Here is a 24,765-nt window from a genome sequence, read left to right on the forward strand (position 1 = left end):
TTACACATTTTGTTATACACATTTTTATTTCCTTTGTGTGTATTAGAACATTACAAATAATCTGAGAACAAAAGGCAAATTGGACATAATTTCACACAAACCCCAAAAATGGTCTTGACAAAATTGTTGGCACCCTCATCTTAATGTGTGTTCAATTGGACTTAGATCCGGACTCCTTCCTAGCCACTTCAGAACTCTCCAGTGCTTTTCCATTGATTTCTGGGGGCTTCTTGAAGTTTATTGGGGTCTTTGTCATGCTGGAAGACCCATGACCTGAAACATCATCTCACTTTTCTGACACTGGGCACTACAATGCAATCCAAAATCCTTTAGTAATCTTCAGGTTTCATGATGCCTTACACACAGTCAAGGCACCCAGTGCTAGAGGCGGCAAAACGGACCCAAAAAATGTTTCAACCTCCACCCTATTTGACTATGAGGTACTATGTTCTTTTCTTTGTAGACCTCATTCCATTTGGTAAACAGTAAAATTATGTACTTGACCAAAAAGGTCTATCTTAAGGTCCAGTCACACTAAGCAACTTACCAGCGATCCTAACAACGATAGGGATCGCTGGTAAGTTGCTAGGAGGTTGCTGGTGAGATGTCACACTGCGACGCTGCAGCGATCCCACCAGCAACCTGACCTGGCAGGGATCGCTGGAGCGTCGCTACACGAGTTGCTGGTGAGCTCACCAGCAACCAGTGACCAGACCTCAGCGCCGCGTGGAAGATGCTGCGCTTGGTAACTAAGGTAAATATCTGGTAACCAACCCGATATTTACCTTGGTTACCAGCGCACGGAGCTACACGTGCAGAGAGCAGGGAGCAGCGCACACTGAGCGTTGGCTCCCTGCTCTCCTAGTTACAGCACACATCGGGTTAATTACCCGATGTGTACTGCAGCTAAATGTGCACAGAGCAGGGAGCAGCGCACAATGCTTAGCGCTGGCTCCCTGCTCTCCTAGCTACAGCACACATCGGGTTAATTAACACGATGTGTCCTGCAGCTACATGTGCACAGAACAGGAGCCGGCACTGACAGAGCGGCGGAGGCTGGTAACGAAGGTAAATATCGGGTAATCAAGGACAGGGCTTCTTGGTTACCCGATGTTTACTGTGGTTACCAGCCTCCGCAGAAGCCGGCTCCTGCTGCCTGCACATTTAGTTGTTGCTGTCTCGCTGTCACACACAGCGATCTGTGCTTCACAGCGGGACAGCAACAACTAAAAAATGGCCCAGGACATTCAGCAACAACCAACGACCTCACAGCAGGGTCCAGGTTGTTGCTGGATGTCACACACAGCAACATCGCTAGCAATGTCACAAAAGTTGTTCGTTAACAGCGATGTTGCTAGCGATGTTGCTTAGTGTGACGGGGCCTTTAGTCTCATCTGTTCACAAGACTCTCTTCCAGAAGGATTTTGGCTTAGGCTTACTCACGTACATTTTGCCAAAGGCCAATCGAGGTTATTTTTATGTCTTTGTCATCAGTGGGGGCCTCTTTGCAATCCTGCCATAGCATTTAATTTAATTAAAATGTTGACGGATAGTTTGCACTGATGCACCCTGAGTCGGCAGGACAGCTTGAATTTTATAGGATCTTGAGTAGGGCTGCTTATCCACCATCCAGACTATCCTGAGTTGCAACCTTTCATCAATTTTTATCTGCCGTCCATGTTCAAGGAGATTAGCTACAGTGCCATGGGTTGTAAACATCTTGATTATGGACGTACCATGGAGAAAGGAACATCAAGATCAATTTTTCAACAATTTTGGTTCTCAGTTCCTCACAGTTCTCTTCTCTTTCGGTTCTCCATGTTTAGTGTGACACTCAGACACACAATGCAAAGAATGAGTCAACTACTCCCCATTTTAGCTGGTTTCAGGTGTGATTTTTATATTGCCCACACCTGTTATTTGCTACAGGTGAGTTTGAACCAGCATCACATGCTTGAAACAGGAGACTAGGCAGAAAGGCAGGTCCCCAGTAGCTTTCACCCCACCAACTCCCCTTGAGTGATGGCTCTCTTTATACACACGTGCAGAGTGAAACCTGTCACTTCAGGGCAGTGGTCAGGGAAAAAACTAATTGGGACCTGATGACTAGGCTCTTATGCAGCTCAGTCCCTGGTGAAAATTATGGCTAAAATCATATAGCCAGTGTCTGATGCATGCTGGCTGTGGATCGGTCAGCATGTATCAGCTGTCAGGTTCCCTTTTAAGTATGTATCAGATTCCATAGTCAACTCCTCTACTGCCTTAAGAGACTTTTAACAAAGACAATTTGAACAAATATTCTCTCCTGATCGTTGCCCAGAGTTAAGCAGGCCCTGCAATTAAATTTTTTCAATTATCAATTAGAAGCCTATTTGGTTTTAGAATTATGTGTATTCTGTTATGATTACCATTGCCTTTTACTTTCAGGCGTTGGTGCAGCCAGATCTGGGAACTTGACATTTATGGTTGGTGGCGTTGAACAAGAATTTGATGCAGCTAAAGAGCTTTTGACATGTATGGGAGCCAATGTGATCTACTGTGGAGAGGTTGGAACAGGGCAGGTATGACATTCACTTATCGTACTGTTTTCTGAGTTAGTAATATTACCGTATTTTTCGGACTAAAAGACGCACCATGGTTTTAGAGGAGGAAAATAAAATTTTAAGCAAAAAATTTGGTCATGACACACTTATGGGGCGAGGATCTGCTGTTGACACGGTTATGGGGATAATGTCCCTAAATTCTCTAAGGTACCCCATCCTGGTAATGATCCTCATGCCTTGTATATACAGTATATGTCCCTCATCCTGGTATAGCCCCCATCCTGCTATATACCGTCATCCTGGCATATGGCCGCATCCTGCTATATACTGGCATATGGCAGCATCCTGCTGTACACCCCATCCTGGCATATGGCCCCATCCTGCTATATACCTCTATCCTGCTATATACCTCTATCCTGCTATATACCTCCATCCTGCTCATATACCCCCATCCTGTTCATATACCCCCATCCTGTTCATATACCCCCATCCTGCTCATATACCCCCATCCTGCTCATATACCCCCATCCTGCTCATATACCCCCATCCTGCTCATATACCCCCATCCTGTTCATAATATACCACCATCCTGCTCATAATATACTCCCATCCTGCTATATACCCTCATCCTGCTCTATATCCCCATCCTGCTATATACCCCATCCTGTTATACGGCCTGCATCCTGTGGCACATAAAACAAATAAACGTTCATACTCTCCTTTTCTCGCTCCACGCAGCATTGCTCCTCCTCATGTCTGTGCCGGCAGCAGCGCCGCTTACCTGTGTGGAGCTGGCCACGATCCCTGCAGCACCGCGATGACCTACTGTCTGCCGGCGGCTGCGTGTGGACAAGTGCGCACAGCGATGACGTCATCCCTGTGAGCACCGCTAGTCTCCACACAGCCGCCACCAGCACAGACAGGAGGACATTGCGGTGCTGCAGGGATCGTGGCCGGTGAGTTATACTGATTTACTGCTCCCCGTGCTGATTATGATGTGCGGGGGGCAGTGAATACAACCGCACATGATCACTCCAGGCTGTAGTTGCCAGGGGTGATCATGCGGGAAGGCTGTTTAATATGCGCGCATTCTCCGCCCATCACCACGCCCACCTATCAGCGCCGGCTTCAGCGCTGAGAGATGATGGGTGGGAGGATGCGCGTGCATATTAAATGAGTGGGTCCACATGGTCACGGCAGGCGCTGCTACAGCCTGCTCGTGCCGCCGATGACCCGCTCCACCGCAGCACCCTCATTCCCTGCAGCCCTACATTCAGACTATAAGACACACCCCCCACTTTCTCCCAACATTTGGGGGGAAAAAGTGCGTCTTATAGTCCGAAAAATACGGTATATTATGATAATCTTGGGATTTCCTTACTAAAGACTTTATAAAATGTATTTTCAGGCAGCAAAAATTTGCAACAACATGCTTTTAGCTATCAGTATGATTGGAACAGCAGAAACCATGAATCTTGGAATCAGGTATGTGCAATATATTTCTATTATTGAGATATTAAAAAGTATTTTAAAAGTCTTAATTGAAGTGGCTGACATAGAATACTGTGAGATCATTGATCACAGAACATAAGATTTGAATCAAATATTTTCATTTGATACCCTGATCACATATTTTGCTGCTTCTCCCCCTCCCTCCTTCACAGATATAGTTCTTACGGTAATTAAACCAAACAGAAAGTGATCACTTCCTCTGCAGCGCCCCCCACAGTTGAAATTAAGTATTATACCATTCACATAGAAATTAATAAACTGTCAGAAGGGTTGGGCAGATCATATTTTGTAACTGATCCATTGGCCAGGTCAGTTTTCTCTAACCGCTGGACAAAGACTCATGAATCTCATACCTTTTAAGATCTCCATTATGTTTTTGATTAGCTGGACAGGTGCGACATCATTTGTACGTCATGACACAATCATGATTTTGCGCCAGCCCGGCTAATCAAGTCATGTCAGGGAATCCGAGAAGATAAGAGATTTTCCAATGGCCCGAAACTACAGACCTAGCCAATGGTTCAGAATCCCGCAAATCATTATACCCAGCTCTAGCGGAGAATGCTATGCACAAATTCTAAAAGCTGAGGACAAGCACACGTGTGAATGTTCGATCAGGAGAGATGGTGCGGCTGGGATTAACAGTCAAACTCCAATACTAGTTGTCAGTACCAGAGAGGAAAATTGATCTCCACAGTTTATTCCTTGACAAACTGCAATCAGTATTCGAGCACCTATTGTCTCTTCTTTCTTTGCAGCCAGATTTACTGGCCCGAGGCTATGTTCTCAAGCCGCACTGAAAAGCCTGACTACCGGGAAGAAATTCACTTTATTCCTCCCAGCAGCCTATGATTTTCTCAGAGAGGCACAGCCAGCAAGGCTTCAGTCACTGCTTAGTACGTAGTGAGCGGTGGTTGTAACAGTAAATCTGCACTGACCCACAGCTACAGTCAGCGCTCACTAACTATTGAGCAGTGACTGAAGCCACACCTTTTCGACTGTAAGCCAGAGGCTGCTGGGATGAAAAAAGTTTTTTTTCCTCCCTGTACCTGGACTTTGAGTGTGAGCCGGCTGCACAGCTTTATAGCACTATTAGGTTATGTGCGCACATTGACTATTTTGTTGATGAAATTGCTGCACCATTACTGCATCTCTTGGCAGGAAAAACTTACATTTTTGTCTTGTTTTTTATGTGAATTTTTTAAGCGCTTTTCATTGCTTTCAATAGTAAAAAACGCAGGCAAAAACACTGAAAGCATTTACATGCCGCAGATATTCTGCACCAGATCTGCAAACAAAAACTCAACATATGTCTCTACACTTCAGGTTTCTCATTGACTTTGCTGGCATAAGGATTTGCTAGCAGTTTTGTGACAAAAGTGCACAAAAAAACAAAAACAAAAAAACCCCCTGCACTGTGTGCACACAGCCTTAACCTAACCGACAAGTTAGCCCCATATCAATTGTAATCACAGCCTAAACACATTTTGGAGGAGGTATAAATTGAAGGTTTTTTAAGCTGTTCTCCTTGTAGTGTTCTTTACCTTTTTTATTACTATGCTTGCATTTTTCCTTGAAGATTTATACGTACGACACTGTAATGACTTGTATACACTGCTGACTTTAAATTTTATTCTTGGACCGTCTATTAATTAACACTGGAAATTGAGTTTTTATTGAAGTGTTTGGTTGGTAAACTATTTTGTGTCATAGAGTAATTGAGATAAAATAGAAATTTGTTTTGCATCAGTGATAATTGGTTTATCAATATCCTTAACATTGTAACAAGCTGTGAGAATGCAGTATATCTAGCAAGCAGTTGTGGTGAGAAAAGCCAATACATTCCTGCCTATTATATCTTTTATTTTTCCAAACATGTTAAATTAATAATCGTACAAAACAAAAAGTACAGTATATAGTATTTGAGTACAAATATCTGTTTACCAATGTACAACAAAAATTAAGAACAATATGATCTTGGACCATTCTTTTGTCTATAGTCTTAAAAAACTGTCAGTTGGGCCAAAAAAAAAAAATTACCCACATACCTTATAAAAATCTCTGTGCTATCCCGATTCTGCCTCTCTCTTCCATGTTGTATTGTCTCTCTGTTGCACAGATATTCACATTTGTTGCTTTTGGAGCACAGTATGTGAAATCTCTGCTTGTAGTTCTATTGGGAGTTTCTTCATTGTCTTCTCTGGGGGAATGCATTTTCATCCCTTCTTCCCAGATGCTGCCAATCACAACTTGGGTGGTGTCGGAGACTGCTAGATCAGATGCCAAGCTATGATGGTCTGAGAGGGCGGGTTGAAGGCACTCTCCCCCCCCTCCCCCTCCCCGAGAAGATTATTAAGAAACACCCAATTGGTCTGCAAGCAGAGATTTCATACTGTGCTCCAATAGCCACAAATGTAAATATCTGTGCAATAGAGTGATACAGCACAAAACGGGAAATAACGGCAGAATCAGGAGAGCTCAAGTATTTTTTTAAATCACCCGCTTCATCCACATCGCTGGGCAAAATCTTGTGCCTGCGCAGAGAAGTCGCCAGTTCGCTCAGGCACCCCTATGTTTTTGGCTCTGCCCGCAACATGGCAGAGCGAAGTGCACCTGCAAGAGCCGGGAATATGTGAGTGCAGGCGCATTATTTTGCCTATGTGGATGGCACCCGAGGCACCATCCACGTCAATCAGCACAAGAGGACGGCGAAAGGAGGGACAGGAGATGCAGATTAGGATGCCCATCAGACCGGACAATATACATACATGGCGGGAGATTTTATAAAGGTATTTGTGGGGTCTACAGGGAGGGTCAGAGGGTAACGTGCACCTTTTATAGAATGCAAAAAAAAACAAAAAAGGAATGTAGCCATACAGACAAATAAGTAATATAAATATATTATTTTATTTGAAGAAAATATTTTTAAAAACCGTAAAATGCAAGGAAAAAGTAATTAAAAAAGTGCCAGAGCACCACAAAGCTCAGCAAGATGATTGCAAACAGATAGCAATAATAAACATTTAGATTTGAATATAAATATGTATCACATCACAGATATCTATTCCCAAAATGGATATAACAATAAAATTCCAATGAATGGGATGTACTAGAATATATTCATCAAAGGGTTAAATGAACCATAGATCACACAATAAAAGCCAGAAGAAAAATGGCTTTAGATCTCGGTTTGAAAATAACTATATGGCACAAATACAGGAAAATAGGAAAGTAAGAACTTCCCAAAATTCCAATCATAGAGGTTAAATATCTGTCGCCATTACACCACTGCTGAGCCACACCAACACGTGTTTTGCCGTAGCCTTCATCAGGGTGGTGTAGTTTAGAGAATGCAGTAAAAGTGCTTGTTTTAGTTTAGAAGGCCAAAATCTGGGAACTGGTTCCCTTTAAATTAATTTTTTTTGAGCAAGTGATAGGTCCTCTTTAATGACATACTATACATTTTTTGTGAAAATTGTTTTAGGAGAGTCACCTAAGAGGTTTCCACAAAATGTTTATAATCATCTCCAAGGTTAAGTGACAAATAAATATAGGATTTCTGGAGGATCTTCGGCTTAGACAATCACTAGAATATAAATCCTGGGCCCCATGATTGTGGTGAAGATTGTTTGAATGTGGTGGAAATAAAGTCTGTAATATGGCAATAAGTGTTTTTAGTGGAACAACCATTTATAGTGGGTGTCCCGGGCATACTGTTGTCTTAAAATGTGGCTATTTGGGGACTAAGTATTTATTTTTGTTTTAAGATGGCAAGGATTGGGGACTGCCTCCTGTTACTTGAACGTTAGTGAGGGATTGAGTAAAAAAAGAGTTGGCTAGTATGGTACACGGCATTCTGTGGGAAATCGAACCACAGATTTCTGTTTCAGGAAGGGCTAAATATTGTCTGAAATTTTGGGTTGGTCTCTCATTGGATGGCTTTTTCCGTAAAACCAAATTGTATGCTTTTGAAATGAAATCTTCTCTATTCTCACACTCTCCATAGTAACAGATTGGGTTCCTCTACTGTCAGATGAGACTATGGTGCGATAGTTAATTCAATGAAGAAATCAAGGGGGTCCTGGATAGCTTTCTTGAAATATGTAAAAATACAAGTATTATATTTGATTTTTTAGATGATCCTGTGATTGACTACAGTTAGGAATTTTCCACCCTAATTTGAGGCAATTGGCCGCTTATCAAAGGGGTTTTGCATTTGTTTGGATCGTCCATATAGGCTGATAAGTGAAATTCATAGAATTTTTTTATTCCTTTCTTTTAACTTTACCTAAAAAAAAAACAAAAAACCCTGAAAGATAATTGAAAATTGCAAAATGTAATTAACATATATTAGAAAGAAACTAAATTTGATGACTTAGGTTTCTTTTTCCACTTGCGTACAGCCGAGGGTCATGCGACTGTGATGCGATCTTGCGATCGTATCACAGCCTCTGAGAAGAGGGAGGCAGCACTTTCTCCCATCTCCTCTGCTGCCTGTCGCTGCGTATATTGCACTGCAGTCGCATAACATGCGAGTGCAGTGCGATGTTTCACATGATTCCATAGGCTTATATGGGGGTGCGTGAGCCGAGACTCGCTGCCAAACGCAGCATGCTGCAATTGCACAGAGAGCACGATTCGTGACAGGTAATAAAAGGCAAGAGGATAGTGCCCCATAGTTTTGCAAAGGTGCGAGGGCAATTCGATGTTTTATCGGATCACACTGGCATAGAGAAATCGAAAGTGGAAAATAACCCTTATATACTGTATTTTTCGGACTATAAGGCGCACTTTTTTTCTCCCCAAATGTTGGGGGAAAGTGGGCGGTGCGTCTTATAGTCTGAATGTAGGGCATGGCTACGGGGAATGAGGGTGGAGCGGGTCATTGGCGGCATGCGCAGGCTGTAGTAGTGCCTGCCGTGACCACGTGGGCCTGCTCATGTCATACGCATGCTCATCCTCCCACCCATCATCTCTCAGCGCTGAAGTCGGCGCTGACAGGTTGGCGGGATGATGGGCGGGGGGTGCGCGCATAATTAACAGCCGGCCTGCGTGATCACCCCTGGCAACTACAGCCTGGATTGATCATGTGCGGCTGTATTCACTGCTCCCCGTGCATCATCATCAGCGTGGGGTGCAGTGAATAAGTATACTCACTTGTTACCGTTGCATGCAGCATCGCAATGTCCTCCTGTCTGCCGACCGCTGCTGTGTTTGGAGACTACAGCAGCGGTCGTACATCATCCCTGTGCACATCGCTCTCCACACAGATCACAGATCAGCGGGCCGGCAGACAGAAAGACATCGCGATGCTGCAGAGGACGGTGATGGCTCCACACAGGTCAGCGTCACTGCAACTGACAGACAGGAGGATGAGCAATGCTGCTTGAGCGAGGAAAGATGAGTATAAATGTGGCACCCCAGGGTTCAATTGCCACAAATATACCTGTACCTGGGGCAGGGAAGGATGTCCACATCAGGTAATCCCACAAACACTTCCACTCCACCTGAACTCGGCTTGTAGAGCTCCCCCTCCAGGCTTGAAGTCCCCTTTAAATCCAGGTTTGGAGGCGGAGTCAGACAGACAGTCTGGAGTTGAGCTCGAGCGAGGATAGGGAAGACATCAGAAAGAGAGAGGGCTGTGCTTAGCCCGCACGAGTAGCTGTGTGACAGACTGGCGGATCCTGTTCGTGACGTCAAAAGCTGACCCACCCCAGGGCCATGGGGTACTCTGTTCCGGGCGTTGGATAATGGGATTATGTCACGGGGGCCTGTGCAGGGTCCCGTGGCCCTGGTGGTCGCTGAAAGTCAGTAAATAATAATAAATAAAAAAAAAGTATTTTGTGACGCCTCTAGGCTTGGAGTGGAAGTGTTGTTTGTGGGATTACCTGATGTGAAGATCCTTCCCTGCCCCAGGTACAGGTATATTTGTGGCAACTGAACCCTGGGGTGCCACATAAACGTTTATGTTTTTTGTGCCACAGGATACATGCCATATAGCAGGATGGGGGTATATAGCAGGATGGGGGTATATAGCAGGATGGGGGTATATACCAGGATGGCGGCATATAGGAGGATGGGGGCTATACCAGGATGAGGGACATGTATATACAAGGATGGGGATTATATTCAAGGCAGGAGGATCATTACCAAGATCAGGTACCTTAGTAGAGAATTTGGGGACATTACCCCCATAACAGTGTCAGCAGCAGATCCTCGCCCCATAACAGTGTCTCATGACCACATTTTTTTGCTGAAAATTTTATTTTCCTCCTCTAAAACCAGGTTGCGTCTTATAGTCCGATAAAGACTGTAGATTCTACCAATTGGAATAGGCTTACTTTGCCGTTTCTTTGCAATTTTACAAGGGTTTTTTTTTGGAGGGGGGATGGGGTTTGCCTTCAAGAAATTGATCAGAATAAAGTGAAATAAAAAGTCTACTTTTTATATCCATTTGCCATAAACCAGAAGGCTAAAAAGAAAAAAAAACTACATTTGTACTTTTCAGTTTCCAGTGTTTTTTAACAGATCTAAAAGTGCCACAAACTGCGCTATTTTTCCATTGGGAGGAAAAAAGTGGAAATAAATGGAATCTAGCTGAATTAACACAAACTGACCAAATCAGTAACTCCAATATAATCAATGGGTGGTTAAGCAGAGCTGTTACATAACACTTTTCTGCTTCTGAAACAAAACAAATCCAGAATGTTCAAATGGTGGTGTGAATCCAGCCCAAGCTGAAATTCTAGTTTAAAGGGAATCTGACAGCTGATGCATGCTGCCCGATCCACGGGCTTGATCTATCAGGCACTGGATGCATGACCTCAGTCAGGTATGTTTGACTCTTAGGGGCCCTTTGCACACTATGACATCGCAGGTGCGATGTCGGTGGGGTCAAAGTGAAAGTGACGCACTTCCGGCGTCGCTATCGACATCGTAGTGTGTAAAGCATTTTTGATAAGATTAACGAGCACAAAAGCGTCGTTATCGTTATCATCGGTGTAGCGTCTGTCATTTCCATGAATTGGGAAAGATCGATGTTACGATGTTGTTCCTCGTTCCTGCGGCAGCACACATCGCTGTGTGTGAAGCCGCAGGAGCGAGGAGCATCTCCAACCTGCCTCCACCGGCTATGCGGAAGGAAGGAGGTGGGCGGGATGTTTACGTCCCGCTCATCTCCGCCCCTCCGCTTCTATTGGCTGCCTGCCGTGTGACGTCGCTATGACGCCGCACGACCCGCCCCCTTAGGAAGGAGGCGGTTCGCTGGCCAGAGCGACGTCGCAGGGCAGGTGAGTGCATGTGAAGCTGCCGTAGTGATAATGTTCGCTACGGCAGCTATCACCATGATATCGCAGCTGCGACGGGGGTGGGGACTATCTCGCTCGGCATCGCAGCATCGGCTTGCGATGTCGTAGTGTGCAAAGGGCCCCTTAATCTCTGCAGCATTTTAGAGAAAACATACTTTAAAAGCCTCCGAAGACCGAGCTACATGGGAGACTATTTGGACAGGAGGGTTCTTGACGTCTTGCCCTCACCTGCTGCCTTAATTGACAAGTCTCTCTCTGCTGGCATTTTTTGGTGAGAGACCGGTCAGTCACTGGCAGTGGGTGGAGGGAAGCCACTGGGGACCCGCCTGTCTAACTAGTCTCTCTGCGCCTCAGTCCCTAGTGACTTTTAAAGGGAATATGTCACCAGGTTTTAGTTATGTAATCTGAGAGCATTATGAGGTTGGGCTCAGACCCTGATTCTACGGATATCACTTGCTGGTCTGCCTATTATTTTGATACACGTTTTCTCTGCTGCAGATCTGGCAGTTCTCAGAATGCTGAGCTTTGTATAATCCCACCCACACCACTAATTAGCAGCTTTCTGTGTACACTATACATTGAGCGCTTCTAATCTATGATGGGGGGGGGGGAGTTGCTGCTAAAACACTGATTTTATTTAAACCACAATACACCTCCCAGTAAATGAGACAGTAAATGAGACATCACTGGAATCAGTCTCTGAGCCCCTATGTCATATTGCTCTCAGATTAAATCGCAAAATCCTTCCAACAGATTCCCTTTTAAAGTATGTTTTTCTCCAAAATGTATAGCAATTGTGTCAATCATACCTGGGGCAATTCATACAGTCAGTGCCTGATGCATGCTGCCTGTGGATCAAGCAGCATGTATCCGCTGTCAGGTTCCCTTTTAATTTCAGCCTATGAGGGTCATTCAATTGCGTAGTAGAATACATCCCCCCCCCAACCATAACCTATAATTTGGTCCAATAGAATTTGACTTGAGTGATTTTTGTAACATGATCTTTCCACCAGAAATAGTATTTGTTGCATAGCCCTTATTACAGTTAACACAGCATTTTCGGAATATATAGTACAATTACTTTTTTTCCCTTCTATTGTGATTATATCAAACCCTCACATAATATTAAAATGAAAGCGTAGAAAAAAAAAAAAGAATAAGCTTTAACACTTTAAAGTACTTTCAGTCTTCCATTTTTTCTCATTGAAATTGTGACAAGCGATTCGGTGTTTTATTTCATATTTTGTAACAATAATGGCTTTCTTTTATGTTATTTTTATTACTGCGGGGAGAATGTTCCCAATTGTAAACAGTAGCGCTCACACAGCAAAGCCATTGGCAGCCTATTATGGGGACTGACAGACTGTCATCATTTTGATAGCTTCAGCAGTATATCTCTCGCACAGCAATGGGCCTCTTATGCAGAAAGTATCATATGTTCCCAGCCAATTTACAGGGGAACAGCAATAACATTTTATCATGGTTGAGAGCCCAGTAGCTGCTTCCTATTAAACTTGCCCTTTCAGATACCTGTCTCGGATTAATTTGTTGATTTCAAATGGAAACTCAGTCTTCTCCAATGAAGCATGACTTTCTAGGAAAGACTCGTACTGAATGACAATTATATTCCAGCCGGCTTTAGACCATTACATGCTTTGGTCTTAGAGGAAGACAGAGGACTTCAGTAACTGATTTTAATACCATGTCTAATTTTCACTGTCAGTTATGTGGAAACCAGTATGAAGAATACAGAAAAAGATGAAATGCAAAATGCTTCCTGCTTGCTCTTTTAATGGTACACTTGCTTTAAAAAAAAAGGCTTAACACCGAACAGGTTTTCAGAAGAAAATAAGCATTTAGGGGGGATATGTCATAGCGCGAGTATAAGCTGACGTGCATTATCGGAGTCTTCCCAGTGGCATCCAGTACATTTTTAGTTCGGTAATTAATTGTTAAAAGTATGTATCGAGAATTTTTTAGTGTTTTTGTTTTGGTTTTTTTCTCCCCCCCCCCCCCCCCTCCCCCCCTTTCCCCACCAGCATCATTTCTCTCAACACTAACAATTTATTTTCCTTGTGGTATTTATTTGATGTTGATGAAGCTGTGCCGGTATCGCAGGATCTTCAGATGTAATAGGTTCTACGGCTGACAGCAAGAAAATTAAAATAAACTGATCCTTAGGCTTGTTAAGTTGGAAGTGCCCCAAATGTCAATGGATAAGGAAATTTAAAGGCGGAAGGAATGTCTTCGTCATTATGCGCTACCCAATGTCTCTTGCCATAAAAAATGAAACAAAATGTGACTGAGTAATGAGCGGTATGTTCTCTGTGCTTTAGTTGCAGATTTGCTGTCGAATGTGGCCCTTCCATGAATCTATTCTTGATTTCCCGATTTCAGACCTTGATATGATTGCAATTTTGCTTTGCAAATTTTGGCAAAAGAAATGAGACAAATAACTGCCAGTATAAGGGTATGTGCATACGATTAGGACACGCTGCGCCCTGGGCGATGTAGGGTGTCCTCTCCTGCGGGGTCGTGAGTGCTGTCCACAGGAGACCGCAGAGACCCGTGCCCATGATTCGGGCAGCTGCAGACTTTCTCCGTTTTCCCTGCGGAGAACACTCGCGGTTCCGCAACATAAATTGACATGCTGCAGCTCGGGAAGCTTCACTGCAGGTCAGTTTATGGTGTGGGAAAAACAAGCACAGTGGGCATGGAGTTTCTATAAATCCCACCCACTGTTCTTCCACTGTACGACACAGCCAAAGCACCCTGTGTCCAAAACTGTGAACACTGATCGTGGGCACGCAGTCTGAGACACCTTAAGGCCCTGTGCACACTGGAAAACGGAATTTTCTTCAAATTCCGCAGGGTCTGAAAGATTACCATACCCGCGGTAAAAAAACACGGCAAACCGCACCCGAAAACCGCATGCGGTTTGCTGCGGTTTTACCGCGGTATTGCCGCGGTTTTTCCGCATGCGGGTTGGTACATGTGTTTTAATGCATTCAATGCAATAAAGCACATTGAAGAAAAAAAACAAAAAGTTCCTTCTGAGATAGAGGGATAGATAGATAGATAGATAGATAGGATAGATAGATGACTGCATTTCTCCCGAGCGTTATTGTGTTGTTCACATTACCAGCCATGGGAAATTCCCTGTAATTACCTCTCTGCAGTCTGTCTCGTTGCGAGGCTGCATTCAGCAGTGTGTCAGTTGCCGCTGGATGCAAGCATCGCAGGACGTGGATTACGCCGGAGCTGTGTGTTGGGAGGGCTTTTTTGTGTTTTATTTAAAATAAAGGATTTTTCGGTGTGTGTTTATTCACTTTACTTACGGGTTGATCATGTCAGCTGTCTCATAGACGCTGCCATGATCAAGCCTAGACTTAAATGGCAGCGATCCGCTGCCATGTAACTCATTATTACCTGGATTGCCACCGCATCACGGCATCTGGAAGAGCTGGGGACACTCCGGGACTGCCGCATAATGGATGTGACAGTCCTGGGGCAGCTGTGGGCTGATATTCTCTGCTTCGGGAGGGGGGACATTAACTCTGCCCTTCGCCCTCCCCAGCCTGAGAATACCGGGCCGCCACTGTGTGTTTACCTCGGCTGGAAGGTAAAAATACAGCGGAGCCCACATGTTTTTTTTTTTGTTTTTTTTATATATATGTCCGTTTGATTTGCATGTATATCGTATGTGTCTGTGTGTGAGTGCGATCTGTGTGTGTTCTATGTCTGTGAAATGTGTGTGTGTTTACTCTGCTCCGCCTCCTCTTCCTATCATAATGACATTACTTCCTTGCAAACCGCAGGGAAGCGATAAACATTATGTCCCGAAAATGTGAAATACCGGAGGGAATAACGCAGGAAAATGCACAGAATTTCCTGCCTGCGTTATTCCCTGCGGGATTTCACGATTACATTACAGTCAATGGAGTGCACTGCTGCAGCGACGTGCGGAAAAGAAGTGACATGCAATTGTTTTTGCTGCGGGAATCCCGCAGCAAAACATGCAGCTGTCAAAATCCGCATAGTGCGCACAGCATTTTTTTTCCCATAGGTTTTGCTGGTGAATCACTGCAGAGATGTTATGAACATAACATGCAGCGAAACATGCAGTAAAACCGCAGGAAATCCGCGGCAAAAAACGGCAAGTGTGCACAGGGCCTAAATGGATAGTTTTCTTTACTGGTTAACTGCAGCTTTTTTAGCATACTCGTGAAGCAAACAGTGTTGTAGAAATTTTGCAGGGAACACAAGGGTTAATCTCGTGCTGATATTTATTGTAGCCTAGTGACTGGCTGAGGAGCGAAGTTTAAAGGGTATGTCCAGTCTAAATCAAGACGTCTGCAGTCACTCTGTGACTTATGCAGACTTATGAATGCTTACATTACACGCACTGGGAGGATTCTCTGGTCTCAGAGCCGAAAATGGCGGTCATGTGGGCACGAGTATGCTGTAGGCATACTCCCAACTGTATTTCGACTGGAGGGGCACTGCCTCACTCAATACATTTGCAGTTGGCGTGTAGCCGGGAGTATATATATCGCAAACTCGTGGCCACGTGACCTTTCCGGCTCTGAGATCAGCGAATTCTCACAGCGCGCAGTGTGTGTGATGTAAGGATTCATAAGTCTGCAGTCACATACGAATGTAGACTGGACCACTCCTTTAACAATTTTTTTTTATCTACTGCAGACCGGTTAGAGTGATAAAGCTCTTGCTGAAGCCAGTTGCCTCACAGCCAGACTCAAGAAGATAAGTAAAGGGGGACTTGACTGTGTCACTGGGATACACAGATAAAATTTATACAGGAAAATAGAATCCATATGTATATATTTGATTTTGGAATATTTTCAGTGTTTACGAAATTGGGTTGCCTCCTCGGATATGAGCGCATATTGGTAGAATTTGTCTCCAATGTTCTTTCAGACCAGGACTAACTACTGTAACACCACCAATTGCAATGAAAACGCCAAGCGAGTTCCACTAGACACATTTTTTGCACTAATACCATTTCATTCTAGCAATCAGTGGAGGTCACCGCAGTCTGACGCTCGTGAGCTGAACATTGAGCATAATTTTACTATTTTTTAAAACTGGAAAATGTATGCAAGTTTTTATCAAGAAAATGAAGGTACACATGTTTTTCAGGCATGATACTACCCACCTCATAATAAAAGATGTATAAAGTGTCTCATAAGCTTTAATACTTATATTTATTACCATATTAAGTTTGATACAGAGAAATGTATTCATAGATTAACCCTAATATTCTCATCTCTTTAAAAACTGCCCAGCTGTTACCTGGAATGCAATGTACATGGTTCTTTAAATATTTTGTGATGCTTGAGACGCGCAGTTAGTGGTGGCATTTATGAATTTTTCCAGCATAGATTTAGCAGTCAATATGGTTTAGTTGTATTGATCTGGATCCCCTATTAGCCACATGCTTAGCTGTTCAGCACAAAGAAGCTTATTTAGAATTGTTGGATGTATGTATTTACAGGCTTCAAATGAAATACCTGTCTAAGACTTAAATGGGAGCGTTATTTAGCCTTTATCCAGGATCTATACTTAGTCTTGTGTAGAATCTGGTGCACCGTTACGGGAAGGTAGTTCGGCTTGCAGGGCAATAAACGAGAAAAAAAGCGTTATTACAGTAATGTAGTTAAAAGAAATTTTCTAGAATCAATCTCCGCACCCTGGCCCTCCCTAGGATGCTGGGGGGAGCTGGTCTTCCCAATTTTAGGGGCTATATGCATGCTGCGGCCATGTCCTGCTTAGTGGACTGGCACTTTAACGAGGTCTCCAAGCAGTGGATACAGGTGGAGCAGGAGGGACTGGAGATACCACTTAGACACCTTCCATGGCTACCCATCACTGACCTCTCTGAAGTGGGTTCGTACTCAGAATTCACCAGAGATACTCTTAAGGTTTGGCATAAAATATCCAGTAAGTTATCCCCTACACAACACAGCGGTCCTCTCACACCTTTATTCTCCACTCCATCGTTCCGTCCAGGATATCGACAAAAAAGCTTTCTCAGCTGGAGGGCAGAGGAGGATACCCGGCTGGGGAGTATCCTGATTGATGGTAAGTTACCGACCCTCCAATCTTTTCAAGCTCAGCATCTGGGCGGAGGGAAGAAGTGGTTGGAATTTTTCCAGCTGCAGGCCTTTGTAGCCGCGCTGGGGCCCAGCGGCCGAGTTCGAGACACATGTAACGCCATTGAAGAACTGTTTACGAAAAAAGAACAGCCTGAACACCCGGTTTCTCAGTTGTACAACATTCTTAATGAAATTGGGTCGGCAGGCAAACGAGGCTACCAGTTGGCTTGGGAAAGTGAACTGAAACAACGTATTTCACCAGCTGAATGGGAAAAATGCTTTTTGTTCACACATAAATTAGCAGCTACATGTGCCACACAGGAGAAAAATTTTAAAATCATAACAAGATGGTACCAATTTCCAGCTAAGCTTCATTCAATATTCCCCACGGTATCGGCGATGTGTTGGAGGTGTGGACGGGAGGTTGGCACAATGACGCACATCTGGTGGGAATGTGAAGGAATACAACAGTTCTGGCAGAAAGTTCTCACGAACTACCATCTCATATCTGGGAAAGCAGTTGAGAACTGTCCCAAGATAACACTCCTCTCCATTTTACCTCATTCCATCACATATCATAAGCGAGATATTCTGCGGTTCTGCCTTGCGGCGGCACGCTCCACCATCCCTAGATACTGGAAAACTTCCACAATCCCTCCTATTTCCGAGTGGTATATGGAGATGGCAAATATTTGTAGGATGGAGGAGCTTGCGGCTGAGAGCGCAGACACCAGAGATAAATTTTACAGGACCTGGAACGAGTGGATAATGTTTAGGGATTCACCTGACTTCCATAAGTTATTTTAAAAAAAAAAAAGGTAGACCTCAGAGGAACCACCACCTCCCACCCCTTTCCCCCCCCCATTTTTTTTTTTTTTTTTTTCCCATCTCCTTTCTTTCCCCCCTTCCCTTCCACACTCTCACCTACCGCTCTCTTGCTTTTTTCTCCTAATCTTTTCCTCTCTTATACTGTCAAACTCTTTATACATATGGTATTTTCGTCTGATCCTACATCGACATGTTGTGGACCTGCACATTCACGAATTTGTTGTTTATTGTTTATTGTTCATTACACTTATTTCAATGGTCTTGAAAATGCCTAAGATTCGATATGCTACGTATATGTAACTTCAGCAAGTTTCTTTCTTTACATAATTTGTTGTATGACGTTATATGACGATATTGCGTTATTTTGTAACTCTGATAATTTCCAATAAAAATAGATTGAACATAAAAGAAATTTTCTAACATTCTTCCACTAGATTAAGTCCATTCCTATAAGAATCTCTGCCCAAATCTATATTTATACTGTAACTATTATTGTGACTATTGCAAAAGTGAGTACACTCCCTCATAATTTTGAAAATATTTTATAACTTTTCATGGGACAACATTGAAGATATGACACTTTGATACAATGTGACGTAGTCAGTGTACAACGGTGTTACGTTATTTAGAAGGCACACCAAATTTATACTCTGCCATTAATATCTAAACTGCAGGCAACAAATGTGAGTATGCCTCTAAGTGAAAATAGCCAAATTGTGCCCAATTAGCCATTTTCCCTAACCGGTGTCATGTGACTCATTAGTGTTACAAGGTCTCAGGCGTGAATGTGGAGCAGGTATGTTAAGTTTGGAGTTATTGCTCACACACTCATATTGGTCACTGGAAGTTCAATATGACATCTCATGACAAAGAATTATCTGAGTATCTGAAAAAAAAGAATTGTTGCTTTTCATAAACATGGCCTAGACTATAAGAAGATTGCCACCACCTTGAAACTGAGCTGCAGCACGGTGGCCAAGACCATACATGGGTTTAACATGTCAGGTTCCACTCAGAACCAACTTTGCCATGCTTGGCCAAAGAAGTTGAATGCACGTGCTCAGCGTCCTATCCAGAGGTTGTCTTTTCAAAATGGACATATGAGTGCTGACAGCATTGCTGCAGGGGATAAAGGGGTGGGGGTCAGCCTGCTAGTGCTAAGACCATATGACACTGCATCAAATTGGTCTGCATGCTATCGTCCCAGAAGGAAGCCTCTTCTAAAGATTATGCACAAGAAGGCCCACCAACAGTTTGCTGAAGACAAGCAGCCTAAATACATGGATTACTGAAATCATATCCTATGATCTTATGAGACCAAGATTAACTTATTTGGTTCAGATGGTGTTAAGCCTGTGTGAAGCAACCACGTGAGGATTACAAAGACAAGTGTGTCTTGTTTACAGTCAAGCTCAGGAGTGTCATGGTTTGGGATTGGATGAGTGCTGCCGGCTGTGGGGAGCTACAGTTCATTTAGGGAACCCTGAATGCCAACATGTACTGTGACATACTGCAGCAGAGCATGATCCCCTCCCTTTGGAAACTGGCCCACAGGGTAGTGGCTAACATAACAACCCCAAACCCACCACCAAGATAACCATTGCTTTGCTAAGGAAACTGATGGTAAAGATGCTGGACTGGCCCAGCATGTTTCAAGATCTAAACCCTATTGAGCATCTGTCGGGCCACCTCAAATGGAAGGTGGAGGAGCGCAAGGTCTCTAACATCCACCAGCTCCATGATGTCGAGTGGAAGAGGATTCAGTGGCTCCTGTGAAGGTCTAGTGAACTCCATGTCCAAGAGAGTTAAGGCATTGCTTGAGAATAATTGTGGAAAATATTGACACTTTTGGCACAATTTGGCCATTTTCACTTATGGGTGTAGTCACTTTTATTGCCAGCGTTTTAGACATTAATGTCTTTTTTTAGTTCTTTTGAGGGCACAACAAATTTACACTGTTATACAAGCTTTACACTGATACAAAATAACGTAGTCAAAATGTCATATCTTCAATGAAAAGATATAATAAAATATTTACAAAATGTGAGGGGTGTACTCACTTTTGTTGATATACTGTTGTTATTGATTGTGACTAAATATTATTTAGGCAGAGATTCTTATAGGGAAGGACATAATCAGGTCTCGGTAGCTGCATGTCTTCAGTTTTTCAGCCCGTCCTGACACATGACCAGAACGGCCTACAGTTTGTTCTACCAGGAATTCCATTTTATCTGATTATTAGAGAGCCCAAATATCAATGGCAAACACGGCCTGAGATTGAGCACTAAGAGGAAGATGCATGTAGGCCAACAAATGCACGTTTTGTTCTGAATGTTGTGGATTGAGTTGAGCGCGGTTCGAGGTTCTCCAGTTCGCGGCTCGAGTGATTTTGGGGGCTGTTCTAGATAGAACTAGAACTCGAGCTTTTTGCTAAAGCTCGATAGTTCTAGATACGTTCGAGAATGGTTCTAGCAGCAAAAAGCAGGGCTTTTTACAGCTACAGTGTGCAGGAGCCATCGCTGGCAGCCTGCCAGAAGCTGGTAACCAAGATAAACATCGGGTATCCAAGCAAAGCGCTTTGGTTAGTAACCCGATGTTTATCCTAGTTACGTGCAGGAAGCCCACGCTTCCCCGCTCAGCTCGCTCCGCCCCCTCCTGCACGCGGCATGTACACATACATACATACACACACACACACACACACACACGTCCCCAGCCATGCAGTCCATGACACTGATGTCCTCCTGGCGCTCGGCTTACCTGCGGTGATGAAGTCCCGACCTCAGCGCTGTCACTGTCCTCCATGGCCGCCGCTTGTCACATCACCTTCTCTCGCTTCCGACCCGAGACTGACTAGCGGTGACGTCATGGGCCTCTCGCGATACTTGGCTGTGAAGGCGGCGGTCATTGAACTCAGTGACAGGTGCTGTCAGCAGTGCTGGAGATCAGCGCAGGTAATGTACCTCGCTGACAGCAGCACTTGTCATCCCCTGCAGTGACCTGGGCTGACCCATTGATGTTAGCTCAGGTCACTGCACTGCTCTCCCAGCCAATGGGGAACATCCTGCTCTTCATTGACTGGGACAGTGTGGATCGTCATGGCAACCCCTTGGATTACACCAGACCTGGATTTGTTTGTCTTTCTATTAAATTGGTTAAAGAGGGAATGTATTGGGGAGTATTTTTTCAAATAAAAATGTGTTTGTCGTCTATTTTTTTTTATTACTGACTGGGTTGGTGATGTCGGGTATCTGATAGATGCCTGACCTCACCAACCCCAGGGCTTGATGCGAGGTGACATTACACATCTGGTATTAACCCCATATATTACCCCGTTTGCCACCGCACCTGGGCGCGGGATGAGCTGGGGCGAAGCACCAGGATTGGCACATCTAATGGATGCGCCACTTCTGGGGCAGCTGCGGCCTGCTATTTTTAGGCTGGGGAGAGTCCAATAACCATGGACCTCCCTAGTCTGAGAATATCAGACCCCAGCTGTCTGCTTTACCTTGGCTGGTGATCCAATTTTGGGGGGACCCCTACGTGTTTTGTTTTTTTTTTTTTTTTTAATTATTTATTTAATTTAAAATAACAGCGTTGGGTGCCCTCAGTTTTGGATTACCAGCCAAGGTGAGGTTGCCAGCTGTGGTCTGCAGGCTGCAGCCGTCTGCTTTACCCTAGCTGTCTACAAAAATAGGGGGAACCCTACGTCTTTTTTTTTCATTTTTTTGGCTAAATATAAAGCTAAGCACCCCTTAGTGCCACATGAAAGGCACCATAGGGTGCAAAATTACAAAATGCAGGAGAGTGGGACATTATGTGTCTTTCTGCCATTATAATGACAGAAAAGACTGATATGAAGTGTATAAGCACAAGAAAATCACCAGAGCGATCTACGCTGTGAAAAGCAGTAGAAAATGGCACTGGAGTGAACATGTGACCGCCTCATGTAGGATGAAGCTATGGATCCTGGGTAAATTTATGCATTTACCCTCCTTCAGTTTTTTTGCAGTACACAAAAAAAACGGAAGGCACACGGATGACAAACAGATGACATGTGGACCGTCTACGGAACGGAAACGGATGCCACACGGATGCACCTGTGAAAAAAAACGGACTGTTTTTTGCAGACCGCAAAAATGGATCGGTCGTGTTAATGTAGCCTTATTCTGATCTGCCGTTTATAAACAGCAGGCAGAAATAAGTGAATAACGCCCCCCAGCGTCAGAAAATCTCCGGGGTTTCAGGGCTAGCTGAGACCCTGGAGATCATGATTCAGGACAGTTTTTCCGGTCCCCGCTCACGTGATCACAGGTATACACCGTACACCGATGATCACGTTACAGTAAATGACAGCGCCGGTAAAAAATTATTTATCTCCCATCTGGCATGAACAAACATGATAAATCTCCTCCCCGGTCCCCTCCGGTCCCCCTGTGTCGCCAAAGTGCCCCCCCTGATGCCCTCCCAGAAATCCAGGATGGCCGCGCGCACAGCAGCGAGCCGGCCGCATTCACCCTACTCCTCTGATTTCTGTCGCATGTGCCATGACACATGCGACAGAAAACTCCTCCCAAGGCCCTGCCAGGTCACCGCCTATAACCCCACCGGTGTTCCCCAGTGTCCCACGGTACCTGTGCAGCGTTGATCCCCCCCCCCCACGGCCCTCTCCTTCACAATAGACGCTGCCGCATGCACAGAGCGGCTGTCAGCTCAGCTTCCTGTGTTCAGACACAGTGAGTGGTGGTTATGCATCTGTAAGCTAAATGGGTGGCACGGTGGCTCAGTGGTTAGCACTGCAGTCTTGCAGCGCTGAGGTCCTGGGTTCAATTCTCACCAAGGACACCATCTGCAAGGAGTTTGTATGTTCTCCCCGTGTTTGCGTGGGTTTCCTCCGTGTACTCCGGTTTCCTCCCACACTGCAAAGACATACAGCGCTATGGAATTAATAACGCTATATAAATGAATAAATTATTATTATTACTGCAATGCCCTGCTCATGAGGTAAGGAACATAATTGATCAGGAGAGCTATATACTACATTTCCAAATGGAGGGATTTGCTTTTATAGTTTCCCTGCTGAACGACTACCAAACATGAGAGTCCGTTATACGCCACAAGAAAACACATCTAAATAGAGAGCTCTGTTGTTAAGTATTCATTCAGCTGGATAACTGGACTTAAAGGGGTATTCCATCTCCAAGATCCTATCCCCAATATATAGTAGGTGGAATAGCAATAATATCAGCAAATACCAATATTTGGAAATGTAGAATAGTTCTCCTGATTAGGCATGCCCTTACCTCATGAGCAGGGCATTGCAGCTTTGGTAGCAACCATTACGACATGGACTCTGCTGCTGTGGACCCGGGGAGAGTGAGTGCAGATTCATTGCACCCACACTCCTCACATGAAGGGTCTGCACTCCTAGAAGATGGGGGATACGTTCCCTGAGTGTCTCCCCCCCCATATTCTAGACCAGGGGTGGGCAATTAATTTTCCCATGGGGCCGCATGAGAAATTGGGATTGGTTTAGAGGGCCGGACTAATATAATTACCTCAGTTCTACCCAATATACTACATCACTACACCCCCTCCATATACTACACCTGTAATAAACTACACCACTACACCCCTATATACTATACCTGTATTATACTACACTCCCTCCATATACCTGTAATATACTACACCCCCATATACACCTGTATTATACTACACCACTATATAATACACCTCCGATATACTACATCATTACACCCCTATATACTACACCTGTAATATACTACATCACTACACCCCATATACTACACCTGTAATATACTACACCTCCATATAGCACACCTGTAATATACTACATCACTACATCCCATATAGCACACCTGTAATATACTACAACTCCATATAGCACACCTGTAATATACTACAACTCCATATAGTACACCTGTAATATACTACATCACTACACCCCTATATACACCTATAATATACTACATCACTACACCCCTATATACACCTGTAATATACTACATCACTACACCCCTATATACACCTGTAATATACTACATCACTACACCCCATATACTACACCTGTAATATACTACACCTCAATATAGCACACCTGTAATATACTACACCTCCATATAGCACACCTGTAATATACTACATCACTACACCCCTATATAGCACACCTGTAATATACTACACCTCCATATAGCACACCTGTAATATACTACATCACTACACCCCTATATAGCACACCTGTAATATACTACACCTCCATATAGCACACCTGTAATATACTACACCTCCATAGAGCACACCTGTAATATACTACGCCTCCATATAGCACACCTGTAATATACTACGGCTCCATATAGCACACCTGTAATATACTACATCACTACACCCCTATATAGCACACCTGTAATATACTACGCCTCCATATAGCACACCTGT

General features: G+C 44.1%; 1 protein-coding gene across 2 annotated transcripts in view; it reads left to right on the forward strand.

The window, feature by feature from the left end:
* The window catches only part of HIBADH (3-hydroxyisobutyrate dehydrogenase), a 268,039-nt gene that overhangs the window by 215,769 nt on the left and 27,505 nt on the right, over positions 1 to 24,765 (forward strand). For both annotated transcript variants that reach the window (XM_075316684.1, XM_075316683.1), the window contains exons 5-6: positions 2,428 to 2,561; positions 3,952 to 4,028. In XM_075316684.1, coding sequence (XP_075172799.1) covers positions 2,428 to 2,561; positions 3,952 to 4,028 — 211 coding nt within the window. The remainder of the gene's footprint in view (positions 1 to 2,427; positions 2,562 to 3,951; positions 4,029 to 24,765) is intronic.

Source organism: Anomaloglossus baeobatrachus, chromosome 6, assembly GCF_048569485.1.
Source record: "Anomaloglossus baeobatrachus isolate aAnoBae1 chromosome 6, aAnoBae1.hap1, whole genome shotgun sequence".
Taxonomy (NCBI): domain Eukaryota; kingdom Metazoa; phylum Chordata; class Amphibia; order Anura; family Aromobatidae; genus Anomaloglossus; species Anomaloglossus baeobatrachus.